This window comes from Scyliorhinus torazame, chromosome 2 (assembly GCF_047496885.1).
Source record: "Scyliorhinus torazame isolate Kashiwa2021f chromosome 2, sScyTor2.1, whole genome shotgun sequence".
Taxonomy (NCBI): Eukaryota; Metazoa; Chordata; class Chondrichthyes; order Carcharhiniformes; family Scyliorhinidae; genus Scyliorhinus; species Scyliorhinus torazame.
Window position 1 is genome coordinate 248,875,386 of NC_092708.1, and position 17,128 is coordinate 248,892,513.

Sequence of the window (17,128 nt, forward strand, 5' to 3'; positions counted from 1 at the left end):
GGCTGTCGTGGCGCAAATGTTTACGGGTATGTTTATACAAGAAGGGATTTTTAAAAAACACAATAAACTTCAGGTTGCCTTAAAAAGAGTGCGGTCGGTCCTGTGGAGCGGAGGGGAGTTGGAAGCGTCAGTGGGCACTGCTGCTGCTGGCTTCTGCTGCATTTGTTCCTGTTGGACTGGATTGGGAAGGGACGAGTGAGTGTAAGTGAGTGCAGCCCCGACTGTCCAGCAGTCAGAATTTAAGCTGCATCTCCTCCCCACATCCCCTCCCCACATCCCCTCCCTCACTCACCTGGAGACAACCTCGGCGTCTCCCGCCTCCGGGAGAAGCTGAAACCCGATTGATATTTAAAAAAAACAATAAAACGCGGGGGCGGGGGGGAATCAATCCATCTCAACAGATTGCCCACGAGTTAGACATGGTCATCGTTGCCTGATTCTACCGTTCTACGCCTGGAGGAGGGAGAAGTCATTCCTCGGTTGCTAAGGTACGATACAGAGCAGATGATGCAGGGACGTGTGTGTGTGTGTGTGTATATATTTCCACATTTATTTATGTACACAGCATCCTTAAACATCTCCAGTTGTTTTGGGGTTGTTATTTTGCGGGCTAAGTGTGTTGAATGCAAATATGTGTGGTTTTTTTCAAAGATAACAAAGCTCTTTTAATAATGCGCTCTTCAAAATTATTTGTCATTCATTCCTCATCCCCTATTTTGGAGTTAAAAATAGTTTGCAGCTAGTGCGTCAACTGGGGAAAGCTGGGGGCCGGCTCTATTTAATATTTACAGAATAAGACATGTTGCAGATTTGGTATCTCGCCGCCAGCGAGCACTCTCTTCCCCCCAATTGACATCTGTTTCCTTTTATTCCTCCCTCTCTTCTGCCTTCATCGGTTGTCATTCATTCAGAAGCCAAGGGGGCGTTTGTTAGTTTTCCTCCGAGTAGGTTTTGTGGGACAATTATTCTCTCAAATTCTTCGCCAAAGCTCCTGTGAGGACGGGATTGTCACAGATTTCATTTTGCTTCCCCCCCCCCCCATTTAGAGGCGAGCTTTTCAAGTCTTCACATGGCCCAGGGAACGACTGAACAAACTGTGTGTGGGGCCACTGAGGCCGAAGATAGTTCTCCCAATATGCTGGTGTGCAGAAAGGTAGGGATGTGTGTATGTGTGTTCAATTGTTGGGGTTTAGGATTTTGTTCTGCCCCCTCCTTCCCTTAAGGGGGGGGGGGGGGGCGGGGGAGTCTGAGGAATACCGATTATGGCTTTTGAATTGTTTGCCCCTTGAGTGGATCATTATCACAATGTTAACTTTGGCTTCAAGATGTGTTTGTAAAGGGCACTCAGCATGCCGACTTTACTGTGGGTGCAAGGAGGAAACTTTTGTTCTTTGCGAGGTTTAACCCACAATGTCCAATTGTAATGTCCAGGATGGGACGCTCTGTCTGTGTCCATCTTCTCTGGAAAAATGTGGTCTTTCAAGCAGCGCTGGAGGGTCTTGCAGGCACTCTCGCCACATTATCCCACTGAGTTGACAAGCAACAGATTAAGCTGTTTGTGCGTCTTGCAAACAACGCGTAACTCCTGTGTTTGCCCGCGTAAAGACAGTCAATACACTCAGAGACATTTCAGCATAAGTAAGGCACTATATAAACACATATTATTGCAATTACAGTGCATGTTTTGATTAGGACAAAGGGCAAATTATTTACCTGGGGAAAATCTAGAAACTATTGACTTTTCCTGTATCACCGCTCCATATGTTGTAATCTTTCAGTGCGGAAAACTGAAGCACAATATTCTTGCACAATCAATATTATTAGCATCAATAATGATTTTTCCCAGTCTGCAGCCCTTCTGCTCCGTCACGTTTCTTTGACGTGTGATTATTTTTTTCTCCAGTTGCTGATATCAGTTGGAAAAGGTTGTTAGTTCGAAATATACAAATCTGTTTCACCTTTGCACTGGGTTTGTTTGCCCATATTGATGACTGGATGGGACAACAGTACTTGGAAAGCCTTGTAGACACAGATCAATTGGACATGAAGGCTGGAAGATGAGACTGTGACTGAACAATGAGCTGCCTTTAAAGAAGTGATAGTTTAGGCACAGTCAAGGAATGTTCTCATAAAAGGGAAAGGTAGGGCTGACAAATCCAGAGCTCCCTGGATGACAAAAAGATATGGGGATTAATAATGAGAAGGGAAAGTCCGCTTATGACAGAAGTTTGTACAACCGATAAGCAAGTTGAATATTGAAGGTTCAGAAGGAATAGAAGCAGAGAGGGAGTATGAAAACAGATGTTAAGATAAAAGATAAAGTCGCCATAGTCCCAGATGACCATAGGCTGCTTTCTCCTTTGAGGAAGGGAGCTGACTGGTGGTGATTTAACCTGAGGATCACCACACCTCAGGCGAGGGGCAAGGTTGAGAAGGCATGCTTTCATGAATAACCTCACCCAATACAGGAATTGAACCCATGCTGCTGGCCTCATTCTGCATCACAAACCAGCTGTCTAGTCAATTGAACTAAAGTGGTCGCTCCACCAAGAGTCTTCTTCGGGCAAATAAATAGCAAAACGATGGTAAAAGGAGGGATGGGGGCTAATTAGGGACCAAAAGGGGATTTAAGCATGAAGCCGGGGAACCTGGCTGAGGTCTTAAATGAATATTCTGCATCTCTCTTTACCAAGAAAAAAGATGTCACCTAGGCCATGGTGAAAAAGGAGGTAATTCAGACATTCGAAGAGTTTAAAACTAAGAAGAATGAGCTATTGGATAGGCTGTCAGCACTTAAGGTTCATAAGGCACCAACACCAGAGAAGGTGCATCCAAGGGATAGTGAGGGAAGAGTGAGTAGAAATTGCGGAGGCAGAGGCTATCATTTCTCAGTTTTCCTTAGACGAGTTGCAAATGTCACAACCTTGTTCAAAAAGGATGTAAAGATAAGCCTGACAACTACAGGCCAGTCAGTTTAACCTCAGTGGTTGGGAGGCTTCCAGAAATGAAAATTTGGGACAAAATTAATAGTGACAAATGCAGGTTAATTAGGGAAAGCCCACAAGGATTTGTTAACATATTTGTGTTTAACTAACTGACTTGAATTTTTTAGATGAGGTGAAAGAGAGGATTGTTGAGGGTAACGCAGTTGATGTGGTGTACACGGGCTTCCAAAAGCCATTTGATACAGTGCCACTCAGCAGTCTTGTCAGCATTATAGCTCGTGGAATAAAAGGGACAGTAGCAGCAAGCTTACGAAATTAACTGACTGACAGAATACAGAGAGTAGAAGTTAATGGATGCTTTCGGAGTGGAGAAAGGTTTAGAGTGGAGTTCCCCAGGGGTTTGGTGTTAGGATGTTTGCTCTTCCTGATACATTAATGATCTAGACCTTGGTATATAGGACACAATTTCAACATTTGTGGATGATACAAAGCTTGGAAGTATTGTGATCTGTGGAGAGGATAGTGTAGAACTTCAAAAGGCCACGATTGATGGAATGGACAGACAAGTGGCAGATGAAATTTAATGCAGAGAAACGTGAACTGATTAATTTGACTTTGGAGAAATGAAGGCTGAGTGCAGATTTGATAAGAAGTATTCAAAACCACAAGGGGCCTGGGAGAGTCTGTTCCCAATCTTGAAAGAATCAAGAACCAGAGGGCATAGATTGAAGGTAATTAGCAAAAGAAGTTATCGCAACATCGGGAAAAACTTTTTAGTGGTTCGGGTCTGCAATGCACTGCCTGAGTGTAGTGGAGGCAAGTTCAATTGAGGCATTCAAGAGGTAATTAGATTATTAGGAAAAGGGAGAGTGTAGAGGACTGCAGAAGGAAGGCTAGGGAGTGGCACGAGGTGAATTGCCGCTTTGGCAAACTAGCACAGACACATGGAACGATTTAAAGTTTAAAAAAAAAGATTTTCACATTCACCGGAGACTAATGTATTCAAGAATAATTTAGCTACATGGGAAATGTAAATTAACTGGTGAAGCAAATGTTGCTGTCTGTGGTGCCTGCTGAAATCTAAATGCAGGACTCAGATAAACAGATGTATTGGCAGTGATTAGGGCTTTCATTTCAAATGACACCTTGTGAAAAAGTAATCAATGCTTGCTGTTTCAGTGCTATTGATATTGGTGAAAGCTCTGACTGATGTGAAACAGCACTGTTTGAGGGGATAGACCAATTTGTTGCTTTTACAGGTTGTAAGAATTTGTAACTGGGAAACCTGAAACCATTATACAGTGGAATTGGGAACATTGTTAAGAATGATGTAAGTTGACAATCATACCGACTTGCCTACAGTTAAACGAGGGGGAAAATAAAGCTCAATAGATAGACAGAACTATATTCGTCAACCTTTAATTGTTAGTAAAATTACTAATGACAGAAGCAGCTAAATCTTTCCTTCAGTAGAAAATGTAAAAGAACGGTAGTACAGATGGCCATGTGAATTCTTTTGGAGGTGTAAAGTTGAAAAATTGAAAGCTTCTGAAGATCCCAATCTGCTAATGTACAACAAACTGGCCACCTTGGCCAATGTATGATTTTTATTCTTTGAGAACTGAATTTTCCTTCTGGGGCGAGAAGCAGAGATCTGGATGGTTTCTCAGTCCCGAACCTCCCCGCAGGGAGAAACAGTCACATGTGATTATTTTTCCCCCAGGGTGGGAAGTCAATGGCCAGAGGGCAGATTTGCCACCCAATTAAAGATAGTGGATGGGTTCTTGAAGCAGGATGGCCAATCCGAGATCATCCAGCTTGAAAAGAACTGCAGGCTGGAATGGAGGGTAAGGAAGAGAGAGGGTGCTGCAAACCTTAAATAAACCTTTTAATTAAAATAGATTCTGTAGTCAGGCCACCACTGTTGGGAAGGAGGGTGGTGGTGGGGGTCAGGGGTGGTGGAAGCAATAAGACTACATGCTGGATTCTCCAGTCCCCAGCCGTATATTTCTCGGTGGCGTGCAGGAACATCCTCGGGTAGAGATGCACTGCCGACGGGAACATTGAATCGCAGTGGGCAGAGAATTCCGGCCTACATCTACAGAATGATTTGAGGTTGTTCCTGCACCAGCCAGGCAGGTTGGGGTTCCAGGCCTAACTGGAGTGTTGACCCCACCAATCTACCTCAAGGCAGTTAGATTGGCCCTCGCTGCCTGAAGGATCCTGGATGCTGACTTGAAAACGCCAGTCAGCTTCCTTTAAATGGCCTCAATTGGCGCTTAACAAATCAGATTGTCTACCTGCCAAGTGCAAGCAAGCAGCCCTGCCACTCCTGATCCCACCTCCGCAAAAATAGCATAGAAGTAGGATGGTGTCGGACAACCAGCACGCAGGCTAACAGCATTACTTTCAGCCCTCTTCCACCACTGATCCTGGCCCTGGTGGTGGTCAAAACTCAAGCTCCAAGTGCCTGGAGAGTTATTTCAATCTGCAGGGGACACCAAAGGGCTGCAATATTCCAGTGCACAGTGGAATGGCATCAAATTGAATCTTACTTCCTGCAATTTTTCCATTTTGTCCTTCCCTCCTGCAACGGGAGCAATTTATGTTCATAAAGTGCATTTCATTTCATCAAGTTTCTTAAAGGCCTTCACAATAAATCAAAGACAATTTGCCACTATTTTCCTCTTGTTGAAAATACAACCTTCTCTGCATTCATCTCAGTTTGTTTTGCTGTACGATTTGCTATTGTTTGTTGTTTTTAAGAGTGGAGAATTTGAGCTTCCTGCTTAGAGCTTAAGATAAACTGTGACTCTCAAAGGCTTTCTTGACTGAAACATTCTCTCAGCAACTCACTTCCTTTGTTAACTCGGTTCAAAAAAATGAGGGGATGCCTAGATTTTTCTGTGCACGGAATTGTGAATGCTATTTGTTGAAATTGAGAATAATGCAATATACATAGACGATTGCATGCAAGACTCGTAAATTCACTAATATGTTGATATTTTACCTCCCCCGTCTGCCCATACCTCGCCCAGAGAAATACCTGCTTTATCTGCAACCAGTGTTGTCTCACTGGCTCACGCTGTACTATGGAGTGAGCCAATTCAGCAAATTTCACGAAGCATTTAGCTTGGAGCTTATGTGTCTGCAAATAGCTAATTGTTTATTGATGAAATATAATATGTTCAGTAATGTAACACCTAGACAATTAGATTTCAGAAATTTTTTGCTTTAGTTGTACCCATCACTACTCCATTTCCAGCAGCAAATACAACACCGTCATTATGAGCTTCAAATAACGAATTCTACATTTCTTATTTTAGAAGTAATGAACATTCTTCATTATCTAATTATTTTGTGACGGATCTCTCACGGATTAATCAGAATCCTTGTTCAGGCTCGCATTACAAATTATAATTCTGGATTGTTGTGATCTGAATTAATTCTACTTTCCTCTCTGAGAACCTGAGTAGCTTTCTGAGAATAAATTGCCAGGCATTGCATATATATTGTGAATCGTAGTTTTGACAGACAAGATCATGTTTACTGATGAACTAATTTTTTTTATATTGAAACTAAAAATAAACCGTGCTAGAAATGCTACCTAAGCAACATAGCATCATTCAAAATCTTGCTTGTGTTCTCTCTTGTCTCTCTGAATCTGAAACTGTTTATAGAATTAAGTGTCGCCCTCTGCCTTTCATGTAGATACATTCACGAGGATGCCATCTTCTTTTTTGCTTTGATGCTGATGAGTAGAAATAAATAATTTGTCTAAACTTAATTTGCAGCACTGGGATTTTGTCCAACGTTTAGAGTACAAAACATCGCATTCACTGGAGGTTTCATGGTACTTTGGTACCAAGCAATTAAATTGTGATTCCTATTACATTACCTCTTTACAATATACAGGTTCAGAATGGAATGCAACCAGTTTCACTTTGATGGGGATAGCAGGTTTCCTTGGTTCTATTTCATTGTGAATTTATTTTGCAAATTTATCTGCCAATTTACTCCTCTTTTCATGAAAGTTATAGTTCTGTTGCGCTTCCGGTTTTTTACTTCTGAACACAAACACACGGACCACTCACATCACATTGGTAAACTCAAATATGGGTTCTTTATTCCGAAGATTTTGTCACACGTACAATCATGGAGAGTCCTTGATGTGACTCCTTTGATGGCTACAGACTAACTTTAGACCTACTATCATTTATTTTCTGGTGCCGTACATAGATTATAGCCACACCCAGCTCGAGGGTGTACCATAACAAGTTCTACAGAAGTCAGGTGCCCTCAAATAGCCTGACCCCAGTGGTCTTCTTTCACCTATGAGCACAGGCAGAGGGTGGAGAGGAGGTGGTTGGTATCAAGGCCAAACTCAATGCTGTCTTCATTTGACACTCACCTGTCATTCCATCATGGGGTTTTCGACAGTACTCAGAAGTTAGAACCATGGGGCAGGCTTTTTAACGTTCTAAGCTTTGGGTAGTCAATTAACTGATTTGAAGGCCTGCTAACGCAGGACGACTGAGATTTACTGGTTATCCCCCAGGTCACTGCAGGTGGCGGGGAACAGCACAGTTGTCTGGAGGCAGCCTCCAAGTGGCAAACCAGGAGGCCAGTGTCCCAGAGGGTGCCTCGCTGTTGATTCTGTTTTTCAACTTCAAATTTCATAATGTTGGCGAGAGAGTGTCTCCATTTTGAAGCACCCTTACCCTCACTTTCCTGATGTGACATTCGGTAGCTGCTTCCAAGATAGAGGACCGCTGATTGGCCCTCCAGCTTTGAGAGCCTGTCCGCTGTCTTTAATTGGTTGACAAGCCCACCATCTGGCCATTAATTGCAAAATTGGGGGAAAGCACAGGTAACTGACCGTTTCCCACGCAGCGCGGGCATCTGACTTCCATTTGAGCCTGACGATAGGGTTATGAAACCAGCAGGGAAAATCATATCCTCGGGTCTTAGTCCCCTCCCCCACCACACACACATACACGAACCAGACACCCTGACGAGCCCTCAGCACACTTCTGCCGCTGAACCCACAGGATCTTTTTGATAATTTTGTTCAACTGACTGACTCCTCGAACAAGGGAGATGTCTCTGGCACCAGTTGCTGTGAATTTTAGGTTTCTTTTATGTAAAGATGACTGTGGTTTAATTGAGGATTATGTTTCATATGAAATTATGTTTGATTTGAACCATTGTCATCCGCAACTGCTGTTATAAACCAAAAGTACCAGCCACCCGTACCAGCCTCCCCGAACAGGCGCCGGAATGTGGCGACTAGGGGCTTTTCACACTAACTTAATTGAAGCCTACTTGTGACAATAAGCGATTATTATTATTAAGAGTCTTAGCGGAAGAAGGATATGACAGTTGGCAAAGGGATAAAATACAAGTGTGAAAGGATAACTCCGAATGATATCTTACTTTGGGATGAGGCATATTTATTTTGTTGTTTCTCATCCCAATATCTCAATGTACTGCATTGCTTTCCTCAGATGTGTTGGGAATGTGTTGGATCCTTACTGCCTCTAAAGCTGGTTCGCTGGAACAGTACCGGACATCTTTCTTCAGTAAAAGAGGAGAAATACCAGAATGTTTTACTGTTCCTGCCACATCATTGAAGCATCTTAAAGCCTCACACAGTGAGTCTTTTGGATTGCAGTGGCCGTTGTTACATAAGCAACTATTCTTCAATCAAGTCTCCACAAGCAGCAATGAAATTAATGGTAATTTCAGCTGTGTGCTTTTTTTAGTGGCCTTGGTTGACAGAGTATTGATCAAGCTTTTTCCCGAGGATCCTCTGCTCTTTTTCGAGTAGCTCAAGGGCATCCTTAACATCAACGTGAACCAACCAGCGCAAATCAGCGGAGCCCCCAGCTTAACATTTCATTCAAAGGCGGGCACCTTCAACACTCCTGCCCTCTCTCTGTGGTGTAGCCTGAGCTACAAGCTCAAGGTTTGGTGTGGGGCCCCCAACCCACAAGCTTCAGATGTCAAGGTGAGGGGTTTACTACCTGAACCAAAGTGCTTGAAAAGATTTATGTATCCGAATCCTGAAATAACTAGCCCTCAGATACCTCATTGCTAAGCAAAACTGCGTGCCCTGTACTCAGGGTATGTCCATAGCAAGAGAGATCGGAGGCAAATCAGATCAACACGCAATGGAACCACACAAATACCACGCGGCCCTTTGTATTCTTTGGTTATTTTAGATTATATGAGGGATCTTAATCATATTATTGTTTTTAATATTTTCCCCACACCAGTATTTCATACCATTTCCCATGCAGTATTTCATACTGGTGGATCAAAATCATCTGCCTTATTCTGTGAAAAGTATTGATTAACATGACTTCCTGCAGTGAATCGAGATCAGTGGGGAACCTGCTTCTCAGCAATACGGTTGATGCTATTTGTTTTACCTCTCTATTTTTGTAAAAATGTCAGTAATTCCAATGGAATAAGTAGGTATCAAACTCCAGCATACTGATGCCATTGCTGTTTTAAAATATAATTTAATTTTTTTTTTCCAATTAAGGGTCAATTTAGCATGGCCAATTCACCTACCCTGCCCATCTTTGGGATGTGGGGGTGAGACCCACGCAGACACGGGGAGAATGTGCAAACTCCACACTGTCAGTGACCCAGGGCTGGGATTCGAACACGGGTCCTCTGCGCCGTGAGGTAGCAGTGCTAACCACTGTGCCATCGTACCACCCTTGCTGCCATTGCTAAAAAAAAGAATGTGTAATTGGTCCTATAATGGTTGCTTCATAAAGTGAAGCTGAATATATCTGGAACTTAGTGCTCAGATTACCATTTGCTTAAAGCATTTGTATTGTGTAGAGCAATATCCATGCCACCAGTCAGTATTTGTGACTTGGTTTATTAGGTAGTCTTCTGTTGTACACAGCTACGAATCAGTACAATGTAATGATTGCATTCTGTGATGTAGTAGTTTCAAGTAACTAGTCTTAAGTGAAGGAAAATTTGGGGGAGGATGCGGCAATAATGGTGCCTTGGAGAAAAAAATGGACTGTAAAAAATTATGCCAATATTATTGCCAAGAAGGAGTACTTCTGAGTCAGAGCTGGTCATTCCAGTCACACCATAAACTAAGGTTGCCTATTTCAAACCAATCTGAGTCAAAGGACTCTAGGAAACCGCTTCCAGAAGATAAGTTGCCCAGAACCAAAGAGGCCCAACTTGATGGTCCTTCTTTTGCTTATGATCTTTATTTGTGACACCCTTTTGGATTGTTTTTACATTAATGATGCTGAATAAATGCATGTTGTTTCTCTATGCCATTCAGCAAAAAGAGGTGAGTCAAAAATGTCCTCAGTTTAAGTAAGACATTCTTTTCTGTAACACTGGAGAATACTTTGCTTCTTTCTCCTTTTTAAATAGCAATATTCAGTTCATTATTGTTTTGAAAAACTACTGTCAGGACTTACAAGATTTTCTTACATTAATGTATTTTATTTGCTTATACATTTCCTTGCTTTCTAAGAATATTACTTTGATATGATGCATTATTATCCTGAGGACTCGTTTAGCATTTTGGCACCAATTTGCTTTGGGAAAACTTGCACCTAAGAGCTGGTATATTTTAAAATTGTCTGACACTCTTAATTCAGCACCTTGCATTCAGCAGATATGATTTATTTGTAACTACTATGCTTGACCCCAGTGCACATTGTCAGGAAACCAAACATAGTTTTAAAGGATTTATATGTGTATGGGTAAACACTAGAAATAAGGTATAGTTTCAGGTGGGTTTTGTTTAACGTTTCTGTGCCTGGAAGGTTAAAACCTGTAGTTAGATTCATGCTGGACACAGGTATTTGTATGTATGGGGGATGGTTTGAGTTCTAACTGGGATTTTATTGTGATAGAGAGAGCCACGGCATGAAGAATCAATAGACCAACAGTGGTATGCAGGCATTGCTTTGTAACTAGAAGCCCTTGTAAAGTAAAACAAAAAGCTTTCCTTTGTTCTTAGTTTTTTGTTAACTGAAAGCCGGAGCAGTTGCAGATAAACACCCAAAGAGGAAACATCTCTCATCTCTGCTCAAGGCAAGAGAGGCTTTACCATGGAGTAATCTGCAAGAAAGCAAGCTCCAGAGAAACTAAAGGACGATTGGTTCTAGAAACCTGGAAATAGAACAGGATACTGTTCATAGGCACCATAGACAACACTGAGGAGGAATTGGCTGGTGTGTAGATAGATTTTTAATGTAATCCTGAAGTGTGGAATCCCGCAGTGAAGTCTTACTGACATCTGCAAAACAAATTTAAAGTAATTGGGAAGACAGTATTGACCAGATATCAGAGTTTGTGTAACAGTGGAAGTCAGTCGAGACAAAGGAATGTTAAGAGTTGGTGTAATATTCTGGAATGGATTCTCTGGGTAAAAATGAAACAGAATCTCGGTTTACAATAGTCTTTTGAAAATCACGGACTAGAGGTTGGAATACAAACTGCTAATGGAAAGCACGATTATGAGAGATGATTTTAAAGCATGTTTTGGGGATAGAGTTTGATACTCTGACATGACAGTCATCTGAGGTATGTGAGGTAATGCATTTTGGAAGGTCTAATGCAGGTAGGGAATATACAGTGAATGGTAGAACCCTCAAGAGTATTGAAAGTCAGAGAGATCTAGGAGTACAGGTCCACAGGTCACTGAAAGGGGCAACACAGGTGGAGAAGGTAGTCAAGAAGGCATACGGCATGCTTGCCTTCATTGGCCGGGGCATTGAGTATAAGAATTGGCAAGTCATGTTGCAGCTGTATAGAACCTGAGTTCGGCCACACTTGGAGTATAGTGTTCAATTCTGGTCGCCACACTACCAGAAGGATGTGGAGACTTTAGAGAGGGTGCAGAAGAGATTTACCAGAATGTTGCCTGGTATGGAGGGCATTAGCTATGAAGAGCGGTTGAATAAACTCGATTTGTTCTCACTGGAACGACGGAGGTTGAGGGGTGACCTGATAGAGGTCTACAAAATTATGAGGGGCATAGACAGAGTGGATAGTCAGAGGCTTTTCCCCAGGGTAGAGGGGTCAATTACTAGGGGGCATAGGCTTAAGGTGAGAGGGGCAAGGTTTAGATTAGATGTACGAGGCAAGTTTTTTACACAGAGGGTAGTGGGTGACTGGAACTCGCTGCCGCAGGAGGTGGTGGAAGCAGGGACGATAGTGACATTTAAGAGGCATCTTGACAAATACATGAATAGGATGGGAATAGAGGGATACGGACCCAGGAAGTGTAGAAGATTGTAGTTTAGTCAGGCAGCATGGTCGGCACGGGCTTGGAGGGCCGAAGGGCCTGTTCCTGTGCTGTACATTTCTTTGTTCTTTGTTCTTTGATGGAATTCTGAGGAGGCATGCACAGATCTTCACTTGGGGTTTCAGAGTGAAGTGTGTATTTGACCATAGGCATCTTGTGTGTTTCAAAAGAATTTTGTGTGTTAATGAGACCCATGTATGTTAAGATGTACTTTGTAATCCATGTTAATCTTTAGATCTGTGTGTATTTGTTAAGATAAGGGGGGATTAAAGGAGTATTGTATAATAATCTAGCTTTTCATGTTTAATAAATGTTTTTTTCTTGTTGGTAAAAAAATAATTTGCAGTTTTGTGACTCTATTCCTTCATATTTGATTACAAAAGGCCAATGTTGTCTTTTGAGCCAGGGTTCCATTCTGGGATCTACCGTCCAATTATAACATCAACTGGGATCATAAAAATGTTTCCAAGCACAGTGCACCAGGGGATTGACAAAGTTAAAAGACCGGTGTGCCGAAACACACACCAATCAGGCATTGGCGAGGCCAGTGGTGGACCTTCACCAAGAATCAATTCCCGCTTACCAAGAGCAGCCAACCAAGAGCAGCCAACCAATCAGAGACTGGCAGCTCTTGCACTCAGCAGCACCACTGAGGGGGGGGGGGGGGGGGGGGGGAGTTGCAGAGAGTGGGTGCGGATTCGGAAGCAGTGGCAGTGGGTGGCTCTTGGTACCTCCCCCCCCCCCCCCCCCCCCCCCCCCCCGTTTGGGTACACCGAGGGAGAATTCAGAATGTCCAAATTACCTAAAAGCACGTCTTTCGGGACTTGTGGGAGGAAACCGGAGCACCCAAAGGAAACCCACGCAGACACTGGGAGAACATGCAGATTCCGCACAGACAGTGACCCAGCGGGGAATCAAACCTGGGACCCTGGCGCTGTGAAGCAACAGTGCTAACCACTGTGCTACCATGCCACCCACTTATCAAACACTCCACCAAGAAAGTCTCATTACAAATGCATGAACTGGGGTGCATGGTTAGCACTGCTGCCTCACGTTGCCAAGGTCCCTGGTTTGATCCTGGCCACAAATCACTGTCTGCGTGGAGTTTATATATTCTCCCTGTCTGCATGGGTCTCATCCACACAACCCAAAGATATGGAGGGTAGGTTTATTGGTCATGCTAAATTGCCCCTTAATTGAAAAACAAACAAATGCATGCACCTGCACTCTTTCATGCATTAAGCCTCCCATACAACCTGTCTCTAGTAACCTTTTCCCAGCTAAATTAAATAATTTACACAGGCACACAACCTTCTTTACAGAACAATGCAATATTCTCCCAAAATATGGGGGGGAAAACAACATCCAACTGCACACGTCTTTTAATCTTTGGTTGTTGTCGTTCAGAGGTTATGAGCTCAGGAATCTTAATTTTTGAAATGATCTCCCAGTGCACATTCTTATGCACTCGATTTTGTATTCACTACAGACAGTGTTACATGCTCAACGTACTCTCTCAGATTAAGAATCATGTAGTTTAAAATACAATTTCCAGATAATATCTTAATATGGAAGGCCACAATTACAACTAAACCAAAGGGTGCTCTCATGTTTCCGATGGATCATGGGCTGGATTCTCCATTTTCCGGACTATGTCCCCATGGCTTTGTGAAAATGGCATCAAAAGGCTACAGATTCACCATCTTGAAGGGGATAGGCAGGCAGCTGTCATGGAGCTCGCAGCTCCAGCTGCCGATACGGACCCCGCACTTCTGGGTCAGAGGCCGCGCATGCGCACGGCAGTGGCCTGCAGCGGCAGCGCCATGCTCCATGGCGGGCTCAGCCCACGGACCTAGACCGCGGAAATAGTGCCCCCGGCCCGGACCGCCCGCACAAACAAATCCCAGTCCCGAATGAGGCTCCCCCTGCCCTCCGATCGGCTCGCCCCTGACTGTGGCGGCCACGGACTCGCGAGTTTCCAGAACGGCAGGACCAGATCAGATCCATGCTGTCGGGAATTCGGCCGGTCAGAGCATAGCTGGGCGGGCCTCAGGCAATGACCTCAGGTGGTGGATACCCGGCTTTTCGGGGGGGAGGAGAATCGCAGAACCAGTGCCAGTCTCGATTTCATGCGTGAAACTGAATTCTCCGCCCCATTGCCGAACATGGGGCGAAATTCTCCCCCAATGGCGCGATGTCCGCCGGGCATCGCGCTGGCCCAAAGGTGCAGAATGCTCCGCATCTTTGGCGGCCTAGCCCCAACATTGAGGGGCTAGGCCGACGCCGGAGGGATTTCCGCCCCGCCAGCTGGCGGAAATGGCGTTTGTTGCCCCGCCAGCTGGCGCGGAAATGCGGCGCATGCACGGGAGCGTCAGCGGCCGCTGTCAGTTTCCCGCGCATGCGCAGTGGGGAGAGTCTCTTCCGCCTCCGCCATGGTGGAGGCCGTGGCGGAGGCGGAAGGGAAAGAGTGCCCCCACGGCACAGGCCCGCCCGCGGATCGGTGGGCCCCGATCGCGGGCCAGGCCACCGTGGGGGCACCCCCCGGGGTCAGATCGCTCCGCGCCCCCCCCCCAGGACCCCGGAGCCCGCCCACGCCGCCATGTCCCGCCGGTAAATACCAGCTTTGATTTATGCCGGCGGGACAGGCAATTTCTGGGCGGGCCTTCGGCCCATCCGGGCCGGAGAATCCAGCGGGGGGTCCCGCCAACCGGCGCGGCCCGATTCCCGCCCCCGCCCAATCTTCGGTACCGGAGACTTCGGTGGGGGTGGGGGCGGGATTCACGGCGGCCTACGGCCATTCTCCGACCCGGCGGGGGGTCGGAGAATGACGCCCATGATTTCGGCATCGGGGTGCAGAAAATCCAGCCCCATGTGTATTGATATTCTGGTGATACTATTTATGCTGTTGCATTTTTTCTGGGCTTAATGTAACTGTAGTCCTATGAAATAGCTTCTATTATGTATGTGATACATGCAGTGAAAGCTTTGTGGGAAATATTTCTTTTCATCTGCAATCTTGCGAGGTAACATGATACAGATGCCAACAGGCTTGCAAATAATGGGTGAGACTTTTAATTTCTAATTATGTAATGTGCAGCTGCTCTTACTCCGTTTCATTAAAATCACTTATTTAATGAACTGGTCATCTCGCACGTCTTGCACTTGTGATTTTATATATTAGCACCTTCACCGTGGAGAAGTTTGTTTTTATTGTGACATGATACTTTCAGGAGTCTGTGGAGGCCATGTTTAACGCCGATGAATAAATTAAAAGCCATCTGTTGTGCTGGGGGAGATCACAAAATTAAAGTTCAGTGGCCAAATACTTTTGTTAAATGGAAAATCTATCAGGTGTGCTAACACCGCTGGAATTCTATCTTACTGAGATTTAAAAGTCCCATAGTCACCCACCTGTACTATAATTGTATCCTATTTCAATTGTTAACCTGTTAAGTTCTTTGTCCGAGCACTTGTGAAATCATATCTTCTTCTGATACAATGTACATCACGTGGTGCAGTGATATATCCTTCTGAGCTTTGCAACAAGTTGTGTGGTTCGGTTGCGATGTGTTCCTCAGTTGGCACCATTGGCCAGTCAGCTTAACTGCTGGCTGTTTTTCAGGATAGTTGAATAACAGGAAAATTTTGTATATCTGTTGAATGGTTGCTCAAGTGGTTAAGTGTTTGACACCCAGTCAGAAGGTAATGCATTAGAGTTACTTGATTGCCTGGTACTTAAGCTTAATTGCCTAAGTTACTTAGCTTAATGAATTGCATTAATACTGTTGGACCACGGTGCATAGAAGCTAATTTTCTAGATATGGTCAGTCTACAATTAAAGCCGTTTGTTTCTCACTGCATCCTTAATCTGTCAAAATCAGACTGCGTCACAGTAACTCATTCTCACTAATTACTTTAAAACTGCGGAACTGTGTTTTTTGTTTGCATTTTTTACTGCCATTACATTCTTCATGTACCACTCCAAGGTTCACTCCCCTGAGCAAGACATAATCCAAGATAACTATTATGCCTTTTGTTTGACGAACGTGCTAGGCCTGAGCTCTTGTGATGAGGAGCGGTAGGCAGACCAGGGTATTTACTTAATACCAGTTGATTTTACACTGTTTACAAAATGTACGGATGGGTTACCGAGAAGGCTCCATTTCCCTAAGAGCTGTCCGTTGCTGTTCAGAGTGTTGAGCACATGACTGACTGATGTCCGGTGATACATCATCATCCACATCATCGACTAGCATACCCATTCTGATAACATGTTATGCTTCATTTTTAACCACCCAATATCCAGATAATCGCAGTGAGCAATTTGTCATTTTCATCTGCATTCTACCCCTCCAGTTACTTTGTCAACAAAACAATGTCAGTTTCCTCATGATCACTGATGCCAATGAACTCTCATGCCACCACCTCTCTGGGGCCTTTCACTGTCTCTAAGTGGGTGACTGTGGTGCAACATTCAGTAGTGGATGTGCAACGCTGATGTTGTACCGGACCCTGAGATGAGCTACTGAACACATATTTGCGCCATCACTAAGACAGCCTTGTTACAGAGAAAATAACTGAACCACCTCATTCTGATGACCTTCTTCTGTCCGTAATGTTACAGCCACATGAGGAGGGGGCAAAAAGGACTCCTCTATCATACCACTCGCAGTCCGGGAATGTATTTATTCACTATCTGTGCTTAAACACTTACAAGCTGATTCTTTCACCGCCCCATGATCAAAATACTGGAACTCCCTCCCTAACAGCACTGTGTGTGTATCTACACCTCAAGGCCTGTATTAGTTCAAGTTCGCAGCTCACCACCACCTTCTCAAGGGCAATTAGCGATGTGAAATTTGAGCAACTTGAGGAAGCC

At 44.3% G+C, this 17,128-nt stretch overlaps 1 protein-coding gene across 2 annotated transcripts in view; it reads left to right on the top strand.

Annotated features, from left to right (window-relative positions):
• Positions 1-221: 221 nt before the first annotated feature.
• Positions 222-17,128, top strand: part of LOC140397116 (regulator of G-protein signaling 6-like) — a 941,371-nt gene continuing 924,464 nt past the window's right edge. Inside the window, exons 1-2 of one of the 2 annotated variants that reach the window (XM_072486131.1) lie at positions 222-488; positions 1,047-1,153. In XM_072486131.1, the coding sequence (XP_072342232.1) occupies positions 1,070-1,153 (84 nt within the window). In that variant the 5' untranslated portion in view covers positions 222-488; positions 1,047-1,069. Of the gene's footprint in view, positions 489-856; positions 945-1,046; positions 1,154-17,128 lie in introns of those variants that run through there. The other variant, XM_072486132.1, reaches the window with a different exon arrangement.